Source organism: Coloeus monedula (genome assembly GCF_965178545.1).
Source record: "Coloeus monedula genome assembly, chromosome: 1".
Taxonomy (NCBI): Eukaryota; Metazoa; Chordata; class Aves; order Passeriformes; family Corvidae; genus Coloeus; species Coloeus monedula.
Window position 1 is genome coordinate 142,025,046 of NC_138781.1, and position 13,481 is coordinate 142,038,526.

Below are 13,481 nucleotides of genomic sequence, written 5' to 3' on the forward strand. Positions count from 1 at the left end.
CAATAAAGCAGCCTTTCCCTAAAGAGAATCAATCAGCTATCTAACTGTATTTCCTTTCTCAAACACAGATCAGATGCTGTACAAGAGAGCACAAAAGACATTACAAAACAGCCTTCCCACAATGAAAGCCTCTTCCTAATTCTCTATAATTAGAATGACTTTTGAATGAGAAACAGCCTGTACAATTTGTGCAGCCTGAGAGACTTCCTGCTCCACAGAGCTATGAAATAATAACCTAGAGTGGGCTGCACCAGACTTTCCCCTGCAGAATTAATTTTGTTTCCTGGACATCACTGGGAGTTTTGTGATGGATTCATACAGTATCTGGGGAGAGGGGAACACTGTAATAACACAGTTGCTCTTGTTTACCACAGACAGTGAAGATGACCTACAGATTTTCACACCTAGGCAATTTCTGGTGGTGTCCAGCGTTTTTGTCTTCCTTCTGACCCTGGTGACAGCTGCGTGTGCTGCATTGGTCCCAAATCAAAACGCTGACTGATGCCAGCTGACAAATCAGAAGTTTCATGCTAAAATGCTGCGCAGTTCGCATCAAAGTGCCTTGAAAATCTTGGTGGCTGCATTATATTTACACCATTATTTACAGGGAATGACAGAAAAACACACTCTTGTTTCAAAACAAGTATTATTCAATGTTTATTAAAAGCAGGTTATTTTCCCCATTCATGTATTCTCAAATGCAGTTTAAGCCTTCTATGTACATAAATACATAAAGCTAAATAATCCACAGTTAATAGATTTATCTTTTTAGTGTTTATATTGCCCAAAAGAAATGTGAAATGTGAGAGGTTTGTGACTTTTTAAATTTAACCTACTAGCTGAGTTACATGCATTCTATGCATATAACAATGCATAGTATAGATCAGTGAAATTATTTTAAAAAGAAACTTTATTTGCTAAGAATGATATTGGGCCACCGGAGAGGTGGGTGGTGGGAAATTGAACCGAAAATACCTTTGATTATTTTAGGTTTTTACTTTGATGACTACATAAAGTAAGCATTCAGTCCAACAAGTGCTCATTTTTCCTTTGAAACAAAATATTTTAATGAAGCATTTTTCTAATAATGAATCTGAAGATAATTAACTTTTTAAAAACCTGGTCCATTTGGAACATCTACAATTTTAATGGGAGACAGAGAAATCACCAGCTTCTTATCTTTTACAATTTCTGTTTCTTCTGCTATCCAGTGGTGACTTTACTTGAGCACAAAAACTGCTTAACTACACAAATAAGTCATGGGAATCAAAACATAGAGAAAGGATAGTTCAAACTAAGTTTGTAAATTACTTCTGTATTGCAAAGGCTGTATTAGCTCCTGCAATTTCTAAAGCAACTACAGAGGATGCTCTATATTATGGCACTTATTTCATGACTGTTTTATACTTTGCTACAGATCTTGCATCTCCTTGATACTTCCACCTACGTCCTAATACCCACTATACATATGGTAGCCCCTTGCTTCTCTGCAAATGAGGAAATTCCAAACCCACTCCCACCTCCTTCCCCTCAACCCTCACACTGCCCCAGAATAATAACCTTTTCTTCAGGCAAAAAGGGTTGCAGATGGGGATAAGAAAGGGGATCAAGATTAAACTTGTTACAGGATTGTCATCCTACATTTATTCAGTATTTCACTTTCTTAGGCTTCCCTTTTCAGTTTTCCTTAATGACTTTGACTTTTGTTCCCCAAGTGCAAATACAAACCCCAGATGTTTAAAATTCAAAACACTCTGGCAATTTTCACCAAGACTTTATTATTATACATTAGTAGAGATTTAGATAAGACAAATGCTTGCATCATTGTTTTACTTTCGTGGATCCATTTTTTCCCATCTCACCCACCACAATCCAGTTCTGAAAGCAGGTTTTAGAGTTCCTTGAGAGATTCCATGTTATGAATTCTACCTTTTGTATACAATAGGTATTTCAGTCTGCCCAAGTAAGTAAAACTCCACCTGGAAAAGCAAATACACTATATGGCAAATAATAAAAAAAGAGATGCTTAACACTAAATTTCTGAAGTAGTCTATGTGCTATACAAGGTTAAATAACTTTAAAGTCAAAACCAAAAATCATTGGACCCAAAGTCAAAACCAAAACTCATCTGCACCACTGCTCCTTGTACTTGCTCTCTCTCTGCTCTTTAACCGCAGCATGTCCATGACGCTGCGTGCGTATATGTCTCGCAAATTAACATTGATATTTGAATCGCTGGAAGAGTTCTTCATGAGCTTCTTTAGAGCTTCACGCTGCCGAAGAGCGGCTTCTTTTATCTTCAGTGTAAAGTAACAGGCAGAAAACCGGTCATTTATTATAGCTATTGGTAAAGCCAAAACCAGTATTCCTGATAGTATACACATAAAGGCTACTACCTTACCAATGGTAGTGTCTGGTCTAATGTCACCATAACCAACTGTTGTCATGGAAGTTGTTGCCCACCACCAAGCACCAGGTACACTTGTGAAAGTTGTGCCTGGCACACCTTGCTCAACAAAGTATTCCACAGTGGAAAATATAGAGATTCCTACAGAGAGGAAAAGAAGCAGAAGGCCAACCTCCTCATAGCACTGAGCAATAGTCATCCCAAGAGACCGCAAGCCTGAAAGACAAGAAATGCTGTCAGTAGGTTGATTCGTGTAGCTGTCATCACAACTTTGCAAAACTTAAAGGCTGACTGCTTTATGCTTTCTTTGAATGCTGGTGAACATGTCTTGAGAATTACAGACTCAGTAAGATTGGAAAACACCTCCAAGATCATCGAGTCCAACCTTTAACTGAATACCAGCTTGACAACTAAACCATAGCACCAAGTGACCCATCCAGCTGTTTCATGAGCACTTCCAGGATTGTGACTCCACCACCTCCCTGGGCAGCCCATTTCAATGCTTAACCACCCTTTCCATGAAGAAATTCTTGATGTCCAACCAGAATATCCCCTGGCACAGCCTGAGGCTGTTTGCTCTTTTCCTGTTGCTTGATGCCTGGGAGGAGAGGCTGATCCCACCTGGCTACACCCTCCTTTCAGGTATTTGTAGAGAGCAGTAAGGTTCTCCCTGACCCTCCTTTTCTCCAGGCTAAACAACCCCAGCTCCCTCAGCCACTCCTCATTAATTTACCCTCTCAATCCTTCACCAGTTTCATTGCCCTTCTCTGGACAGGCTCCAGCACCTCAATGTCTTTCTTGTCATGAGGGGCCCAGAACTGGACACAGGATTTGAGGTGCAGCCTCCCAGTGCTGAGTACAGGGTGATAAATAGCTTCCCTAGTCCATGTGGCCACACTGTCCAGGCCACAATGGCATTGGCCTTTGTTGACACTCAGGCACAGCTAGCTCAGCAGCACACCCAGATCCTTTTCCACTGGGCAGCTTTCCAGCCACTCTGCCCCCAGCCTGTAGCACTGCATGGGGTTGTTGTGACCCAAGTGCAGAACCCAGCACTTTCCTTTAAAGAACCTCATACTGTTGGTCTCAGCCCATCTATCCAGCCTGTCCAGATCCCTTTGCAGAACCCTCCTATCCTCCAGCGGATCAACTCTTCCACCCAGCTTGGTGTCATCTACAAACTGACTGAAGGTACAACTCAATTCCCTCATCCAGATCATCAATAAAGATATTAAACAGGACTGGCTCCAATACTGAGCCTCGGGGACCCCACTAGTGACTGGTCACCAACTGGATGTTGCACTATCCACTAACACTCCCTGGGGCCAGTCCTCCAGCCAGTTTTATCCCCAGCAAACAGTGCATCTGTTCAGGCCACAGGCTCTCAGTTTCTCCAGGGGAGTGCTGTGGGAGACCATGTAAGAGACTTTACTGAAGTCCAAGTAGACAACATTCATAACCTTTCCCATATCCGCCAGCCTGGCCATGTGGTCATAAAAGATCAGGATGCTCAAGCCTTGGCTGAATTGTCTGTTCCTAAACCCACAGTGGCTGGGCCTGATCCCCTGGTTGTCCTGTACAGGCTGTGTGATCACACTGAAAATGATCTGTCCCATAATCTTCCCCAGCACCAAGGTGAAAGCTGTAGTTCCCTGGATTCTCCTTCTGATCCTTCTTGTAGATGGGCATTACATTTCCAACTTCCAGTTACCTGAGACAACCTGGTTAATGAAGGCTGATAATAAATGATGGTGAGCAGCTTGACAAGCTTTTCTGCCAGCTCCCTAATCACCCTAGGGGGAGTCCCATGTGGCCCCATAGACCTGTGAGTGTCTAAGTGGCACAGCAGGTGACTAACTACATCCTCTTGGATGGCAAGGGGGCTATTCTGCTTCCAGTTCCTGTCTACCAGCTCAGGGGGCTGGTTGCCATGAGGATACCGTCTCTCTGTTAAACAATGAGGAAAGGAAGGTATTAAGTACCCCAGCCGCCTTCTCATCCTTGATGATAATGTTCCCCTCCACATCCAATAAAGGACAGAGATTTTCCTTGGCCCTCCTTTTGTTGGTATTTATAAAGCCACTTTTTATTACCTTTCACAGTGGTGGCCAGATTGAGTTCTAGCGGAGCTTTTGCTTTTCTGATTTTCTCTCTACATGACCTAATGGAATCCTTTTCCTCTTCCCGACTTCCTTTCCTTCTTCCAAAGGTCATAAACTCTCTTTTCTTCTCTGAGTTCTGGCAGAAGCTCCCTGTTCATCCAGGCTGCCCTTCTTCCTCCCTGGCTTGTCTCTAGGCACATAGGGACAGCCTGCTCCTGAGACTTTAAAATTTCTTTCTAAAAGTATCCTGCCATTTTGGATCACTCTGGTTTTAAAGGCTGCTTCCAAAGGGACTCTCTGAACCACTGTCCTGAACAGGCTAAATCTTGCCCTCTGGAAATCCAAGTGAGAGGTTTTGTTGACCTCTTTCCTCATTTCACCATTAGTTGAAAACTCTCTCATTTCATGGTCACCATGCTCATGATGGCCTCCGGCCACCACATCTCCCACCAGCACTTCTGCTGGTTTAATGAGGCACTGACCCTGGTAGGCTAAAAAGAGGTGCTGCTCTAAACACTACTGGGAAAAAGTGATTTAAAGAAATAAATCACCATGTCAGACTGAACCTCTGACATCATCTCTTATTTTCTTAATACAGAGCACAGAAATCCTCCTCATTACTTACGATTTGAACTATGTACACATATAACTTAGACAAACTAAACTATCTTGATTTATTAATTAAGAGAAGATTTAGCACTATTCTAAACTACTTAAAAACACACTAAAAGCACCTGCTTTATACTTGGAGCCTGAATGCACCAAGCCTCTGTTTTCCAGCCACTGTCCTATTTTTCTCTTGGAGCAAGGAGCCCTTAGTTACCAAATTTGTGTTGCCATGTGAATGCTTAGACCCCAGTACAGTTTACTCAATAACTTTTTCTTTAAGGACTGTTTTCAATCCTTTTATAGTTGTCACAGACTCTCTTCAACCCTTCTTTCCTCCCCAAAACCCTATCATTATCTTGTATCTGTAGACATCAAAACAAATACAGTTTTCCAGTAACAGCTGCACTTGTGCCAAACTCAAGATAGCAAAGCCTTTCAATGCAAGCATGGAATCCTGTTAATTGACTGATGTACTAGATCAGTCCTTTTACCCACGAGCTGCACAGGGAGTTCAGGACCACTCTCTGTAACCCCCTATATTCCTGTTAGAGCTGCTGCTTCAAGGCTAGACTGTCCCACAAAGCAAGCAGGAAAGTATTCCAAAAATAGTGCAATGGATAAATGTTGCACGCATAAACAAAGAAGGAAGATAACAGGGTATCAATTCAGCTGAGACACATAGGAGACTGAAATTATCTTTTGAATCACTTTGGATTAGTTTTTAACACTGTTCTTTAAAAATGTGAGATGTTTTCTCTAATAAATGAGAAAAACATAATGCTTATGAGTTACCCTTCATGGGTATACTTCTCACTAAACTCGTGTTTGCAAAACAGCTTACTGAGGCTCTGCCCCTGCTTGCAGACTTCATATGCTCATAAGTGTTATAAGCAATTTGATTTTTCCACAGTCTCAAACTACAAGATGTTAAAATTTCTTGCTTTTGGCTCGTTCTATTCCCCTGCAGGTCTATGGCTTTTAAAGGTTTATGTACAGCAAACAATGGAAGTACACAGCAGAGTTTGAAGGCAATGTTGGGGTTTTCTTCCAATGCTATGTACTACCAACTCCAGTAAAGAACTTACCCATATTGAGGTCTTACTATAACTATGATCTGAAGAATGTTTATTACAATGATATAGATTAAATCTTTAACACAAGGGGAGTAAGATGTATCAGTGCAATCTTTTCTCTGTCAATATGACTACCTCCATATTTTGGAAACACTACTATCATCAGCGCAAAAGCTCTGTGAGATAATTGCAAGGACTCAGATCAAATTCTCATCTTCCAAGGAAGATACTGTGATCCCTTGCCCTGTAAAACTTCCTACTGAACGAGACAGAAGAGTAAAATCCATTCAGGTGAGCTAAGAAGAAGGTACAGTTTATTATTAACCCTGTAGCACTTTTTTTTCAAAGCATAAATGAATACTATACAAGCCAGGGTTTGCACCTTATGATGCATCTTTAGAGTATTATAGCTTAAAAAAAAGCAACTTTCACACAAAATAGATAAAGGAGGAACAGAACAGTAACTGCTGACTCTTTGTATCACAATGATGATATTCTCTTTTTTCCTATGATCAGTTATTCTAACTGTTCAGGGTCTGATTTTTTCTTTTTATTATTCTTAGTTCTAGTATACTCATCTAAAATTAAGATACAATTCTCCACATCTTTAGATGAAGTCAGGAGACATTTTAAAGCAAATCTATGAATCAGAGAAATTACTGGACTCCACAGCTCATTCCAAGCAGAGTTAGTTGGTGTAATGACATGTATAAAGTATATTACTGTATTACTTTCTACCTTTTAAAAATGTTTCTGAGCCCTGGCACATGGTCAAACTAGGGCTGCTCCAGCACAGACACCTCAGCAAGTCTTACAGCTTCTCATGAGAATTCCTTGCCAGGAGTTGTGACAGCTTGGTTACTCATGCTTGGAAGGTGCTAAGGTGCTGTAACAGAGTTGGTGTGAGGCTGGCAAGGAGCCCCATCCCTGGAAGGAGGAAGGGGAAACACTTCTGCCATGCAGGTCAAGTTCTATCTCTCTTTTGTCCAAAGTGACTTGACAATACAAGCTGATATTCAGGAGCTTCGATTTATACAGCATTTAAATAACCCTAAAGTTTTGACACAAAAAGTGCTGAAGTTTCAACTTTTCCTGACTCCAGAGGCATGACAGCCTGAAATATGCTATGGTCTTCTCTCAAATATACGCTCATTGCCATCACAAGTAAGATGCTCACGCCCTACTTCTCCTCAAGAAGTCCCTCTGTGCATGCTTCCCAGAGGGGACCAGCAAGGCTTCACAGAAAACATGGCCCCAGGAGGAAGGCAACAGCTGAGGAGCATCTGAGAACATGAAAAATGCAGCTCCAGTTCTCATCTATTCTTGAAGCTACTAAAATCCATACTTTAGCTATATCAGAAGAGTAGTCTTGCCCTCTAGCTACACATTTTATGGATTGAGGTACTACTGATTTCTCAGTGGTTCCTCAGTGAAGTATAGTACTTTGTATAAGTAACTACACACTCACATCAGTCTAGCCTGAGTGTTTCTAGGCATCACATCCTTCCAGTGAGCTGGCTTCAGCTTCCAAAGGGGCAAAAATTAATTTTTTAATTTCTTTTTTTCATTCCTGTCCTTGTCCCACAGGAAGGGTTAAGTTGCTACTTCTTGAAAGTGAAGAAAAGAACTGATGTTTTTTCACCTCACTCATTTCTGCCTCTGACAGCAGGGCCAGGCTGCTGCTGTGATCCCAGCTTTGCTACAGCTCTGCACAGTACCACAGAGATGTTTTCCTTGTGGCTGTGAACACCCCTGCTTGGTGAAAGAGAAGCTGCTGCCTGCAGACACAAATCTTCTGTTCTTGCATTCATCTTGCCACATGAAACAACTGAGCACTGCCTGAAGCTTTGTCTGATCTGAGAGTGTAGGAATTGGAGAGAAGCTTCACTGGAAGGCAGCTGTCAGATCCCAGGCAAGAGAGCAGAGGAGTTTGAAGAGCCACCCCTGAACAGTGAGGTTTATCAGGGCTGCCTAGGTACATGCAAGGAGGATGGTCTCTATGTATGATACACATGGCGCTCATCTTGCATTAGGAGCTGTGGTAAAGGATGTATCAAGAAGCACATTAACAAACTTCTTCAGACACAACATCAGAACAGGGAGTTTCTACACTTTAATTATACAAATTTGATTTACCATTCTGGACCTAAGTGGGCACCAACTGACCTACCAAAGAAACAACACAATGATGGTAACACTGCTCTGAGTGGTTTAAATTGATACATATATTGCTTCTTGTACATTGAAACCAGCATTTTGATTCCAGTAAAAAGAAGAAAGCACACCTCCAGATCAGGATACTACATTTTATATAATTAGTTCACTTCTACCTAACATGGTATTATTAAATTCCATGTCACTCAATATTGTGACATAAGCTGTGGTAAATACTGAATAATTAACTTAAGAATAAATAGAGCTAAGTGTTTAGACCATCCTTGAAGTATGTATACCTGAAGTTAGCAGTTATACAAATCTCTGAAACATCCGATTTCAAGTAGATAGAAAGAGCCACAAAACTGAGTGGCAGAATGAACACGTTCATTCTGTAACAGTAAAATGCAATAAATTGGAAACTTTTTAACTAGAAACAATATACTTTTGAATGACCATTTTATTAGTCAGCACAAAAGTGCCCTGATGAGATCAAATCTTTTTCTTATTTTCAAAACACAGTTAGAGAGGATTGCATTCACATTACAACTACCATCAAAACTGGGTAAAAGCCTTTCTTGCAAAAAACCTCTACCAAACCCTGCAAAACTTATAACGAAGGAAAACTAACACATTGCCAGACTGAATCATTCTAAGTTTTCTCTCAACTGCTTTCTAAGGGACTGTTACACATCAATAGAGGCATAATCTAGGGTAGAGAGTAAGATTAACATACTTCCCAAACCACTCTGATTATGCTTATGATTACGAGTAGCATCAACGCTACTCCCTGCCACTGGCAGGCAGGTTTGCTACCCTTCAGTGAGAACAAAAGTAAGACACATTCTGCTGCTGTGAGCACACTATAGCTCCTGCTGAATTAGGGCCAGTTCACAGAGAGGGCTCTCCAAAAATATGGACAGGCATCAAACCATTCCTGCTTCATGTCTGGAAATCCTGGAAGGGCACATTGGATGCATTTTAAGAACAATCACTACTGTCTTCAGAACAGGCGAATATTGCAGGACAGAGACTATGACTTACTATGACAATCTAATCTTTCAAAGCTCTGAGTGTTGGCTGAACACTTCTTCTGTCAAACTCAGCACCATATTCTTCACTGATTTAAGCAGGAACATAATCAAATAATTTTGAAAATGCCAAGACAGCTTTTATTCTTTCATATAGCCAGGCATGCACATGCCATGAAGTAGTAATAAAATCAGGGGAAACACAAGTGGAAATTCAAGACTTTTCGATCAATTCCAGCTTCCTCTGATAAATTCCCACTGGAAAATGTTAACTTTTATGCCTTTCTTTCACCAAAGAGAGTGAACAAGATGGTTCACAGAAATGCATTTCGCCTTCTACCCCACCCCTGCTTGCTGTTCCTGCATCTGTCGGGAGTGCCTGGACACTCAAGGCCTCACACCAATTGGTGAACGCTGGCTGAACCTGGAACTGCTGATCTGTGTTGCACCTAGGTTCCACTGCCTAAGCAGCCCCAAGATGGGTTCCAAATACCACGGGAATACTGGTGGGTTCAGTGGGGCCAGAGAGCCCCTCAACCCATCACCTGCAAAGATTCAGCTTTAAACAGTTTCCTTGACACATTCTCCACTGTGGTTGTTTTCAGGATCTATGACGTGGACAAAATCATCATATATTTCTTTGCATATAATTTTAAACAAGCCAAATTGTGACAGCTGTCATTAGTGGGCCTTGGATAATACAAAAAGCGTGAGCTGATGATCTTTGCTTCTTGCCTAATAAAATCAACTCAAATATGTTTTAAAATTCATTGCACTGTGAATGACTGGTGGATGATTTACAAAATGCAACTTTGAGGTCTGTTTTCGTAAATGTTCAATGCACACAATATAAAAGGCTTTATGAAGAGCAAAAATTTTTCTGAGAAGGCCCTTGTCACTCAGTTATAATGTTCAAAAGTAAGATTTTCACAAGCCATTACTTTTAACAGATTGTGTAAAAAAGCTTTGGCAGAAATGCACACAAAATGGAGGACTGTGCCCAGGGACAACTGTTGCAGGCAGTGAAACTGAGAAGTACCATAGCCATGGCCAAATGTACCTGTTGAATGTCTTCCCAGCTTCAGCATTCGCAGGGCTCTGAGCAGTCTCAGCACTTGGACAATGCGCCCCACGTTCTCCAGTTCCTGCGAGCTCTCACCACCACACAGGCTCTCCACCAGCAGGGTGATATAGAAAGGCAAAATAGCAAGGAGGTCTATGATGTTTGCCACACTCCTTAGGAAGCGACACCGATCTCGTGCACACAGGAGCCTCAGGACAAACTCCGCCGTGAACCACGCAATGCACAGGTACTCTAGGGCATCCAGCAGTGGTGGGGCCAGCCAGCTGAGCTCTACCGAAATCAAGGCCATGTTGGCAATGGACACAACAACAAAAACCATGGACAATGTGCCGAAAGTCCTGGCTGCTGCAGAGGAGCCAGGCTTTTCCAAAACTTCCCAAAGTTTCTGTCTGACATTGGGACAGAGGCTACCAGAAAAATCCTCTTCTTCATCTTGGGCATCCAGTTCTTCTGCATCTTTCTTGATGTCTAAGGCTTCACTCAGCTCCTTTCTCCTGAAGTACCTGCCCAGGAACACCCCCCAAGAGATTTTTAACACCCATATGCAAATGCTTGTCTTATCATTTACTGTGCAAGTCGTATTAATACACATTAAAATTTATCTTATGTGAGTTCAGAAAACCCTAATATCAAGCATATGGCTTTTATTAATTCAGCCCCTGCAGCATGTTTCCACTGACCTGATATACTTCTATTCCTCCATTTCCCATCAGTGACACATTCTATATACAGAGTAATTTTACTGATAGCAATTTATTTATATGGATCATGTTGACCACAGTAGGATCTGCTGCACGACTAACATGAATTCTAGGAAACAATCCTGGCACAACCAGATGCGCTGTTTTTAAACAGTTCTCCATTTGATTAATTATACTGCATTTTTATTACACTGAACCATATTTGCAATAGTAAAACTGAAGGCATAATAAAAGCCATACAGTTCACGGGTGAACTTCTGATCAATACACACTAAGATGACAAGGTATCTTTCTTTGTTTAAATATATGGGCTCTCAAACAAAGTGGACAAGCATTTGTACTGAGTAAAACTTACAGACTGTAAATATATAGAGTGTTTTGTCAGAGCAAGAGTATATTTACAGTGGAATTTTGTGAAACACAAGCATACTCAAAGTACACACAGAAAAAAAATTTTTCTTTCCCATCTTTCTTTTTGACTGCTGCAAAGCTCAAGCCTTAAACAAAGGGTTTATGCAATTTTGCCTCCAATACAGTTAGTCCTGCATATGTCAAAGAGGTCTGTAGCTCCGTGTATCACCAGAATAGTAGGAGCTTTCAGTTACACCTACCAGAGAAGGAAGAAAGAGATGAAAGCTAGGCTCCAACTTTCTCAGCTGAAGAACTGAACCATACTAGGGTAGGATAACTCCTATCCTCCATCCTTTTGGGATGGGATTACTTCTTTGTTTCCTTCTAATACTTTTGACATAACTGCTATAAATAAATAGCAGTTACACTCTTTAGAAAATTCATTTCTTCAATACTAAAAAACCCAAACCAGTTAACATTAAATATGGTGGAAAAAATTAACTGCAAATAGAATTAACAGAAACATCCTGGGGGTGGTTCAGTCAAAACCCACCTCATTCCTAAAGTGCCTGCTATAATTTGTCTCCAGCGAGCCATGTTCCCGCTGCTCCTGCCCCCTCCCTGTAAGCTGCTACATCCACGTGCGATGCTTCCTTTCATGGCTCCTCCTGGAGCCATGCCACCCACACTCAGCCTGGCAGGTGACCAACCCCCCCTTCTGCCTCTACAGCTTGGATTTGGAAATCCTTCAAAATTGAAGTGCAGGTGGGCAGGATCCTAACACTCCCAGCATCGTGCCTGACTCCACATCTAATCCCTCTATGATAACCTCAAACTGAATGATTGAAGAGGCATCTCTCCTTTCACAACCTTTTTCATCTCTGGCATTGTCCTTTTAAACATTTTGAGCTTCCAGGGACAGTCTGAAGCCACTATAGGACATCCCAGACCCTGTTCCTGTCTCACTATCCTGCCCTCACCAACAACCTTTCCCACAGCAAATGTTAACCGTGACCTCACTCAACATATCTTCTCCCATTCCTGACACCTATCCACTGCTAGAGCAGCACTTGGGGCTCAACTCACACAACTTTTCCAAATGCCCTGCTACCTCACCTATCCCCACTGCTGCACCTCTTACCTGAGTGTTCCTGAATGCAAGTCATTGCTGAACTCACCTAGCCCACAATCCCGGAAGCCTCATCTTCCCACAACTCACCGGTCTCTGCAGCAGGAATCAATGCTGAGCTCATCCAAACCCCAGTACTGGATCTCTTGCAGGAAAGAGAGTGCACAAAGCTGCTCCATGACATGTAGCCTCCCTGTCTGGTAGTAATTGAGGATGTAGTGAAATGCCTGTGAGCTCCGGTCAAAGAAATACTCATTCTCCACAAGGTTGGCATCATCACAAAGCTCAAGGAGGCCAGAAGCCACATCCCGGGCAGCAGAGACCACTACTGCCAGTTTGCCAAGACGGGTGTCAGGGTAGCAAGACAAAGTTTGCTGGGACATCACAAAGCGGCTGCCTCCGACATTGATAGTAAAGCAGTCCAGAGAGGGGATGACCCTCTGGATCAGGGGTCCCTGATCTTCCTCACTGGAGAAAACACTGGAGTCCAACGAGCCCAGGGATGTGCTACTCCCTGGTTCCTCCAAGGATGCTTGGGAAGAAAGAGACATGCAGCAGGGAGGCGACTTCATCCTGTAGCTGCCAGCAGCAGCCCACACTCTCCTGGATCAAAACCACAACACGGCTGCAGAGAAGCCTGCCCCGCCTGTGGGGCGGCCGGGCCAGGCTGGGAATGCTGACTCCGGCTGCTGCCCCAGGGACCCCGCAGCGTCCCCGCTGCCTCCGGGCGGTGCCTCCAGCTGGGCGGAGGTCAGGCGGGCGTTGCACAGCCCAGCGCCGCCCGCACCCGCGAGGATGCTGAAGGAGCCACGGTACCTGAGGCGGCGTCACCTCGTGCTG

At 42.7% G+C, this 13,481-nt stretch overlaps 1 protein-coding gene across 1 annotated transcript; it reads right to left on the bottom strand.

The window, feature by feature from the left end:
* Positions 1-2,111: 2,111 nt before the first annotated feature.
* Positions 2,112-13,213, bottom strand: KCNV1 (potassium voltage-gated channel modifier subfamily V member 1; the record flags this gene model as incomplete). The annotated part of the gene is made up of 3 exons (XM_082293514.1): positions 2,112-2,623; positions 10,437-10,963; positions 12,732-13,213. The coding sequence occupies 3 exons, from the start codon at positions 13,211-13,213 to the stop codon at positions 2,112-2,114; spliced, it is 1,521 nt and encodes a 506-aa protein (XP_082149640.1).
* Positions 13,214-13,481: the final 268 nt, after the last annotated feature.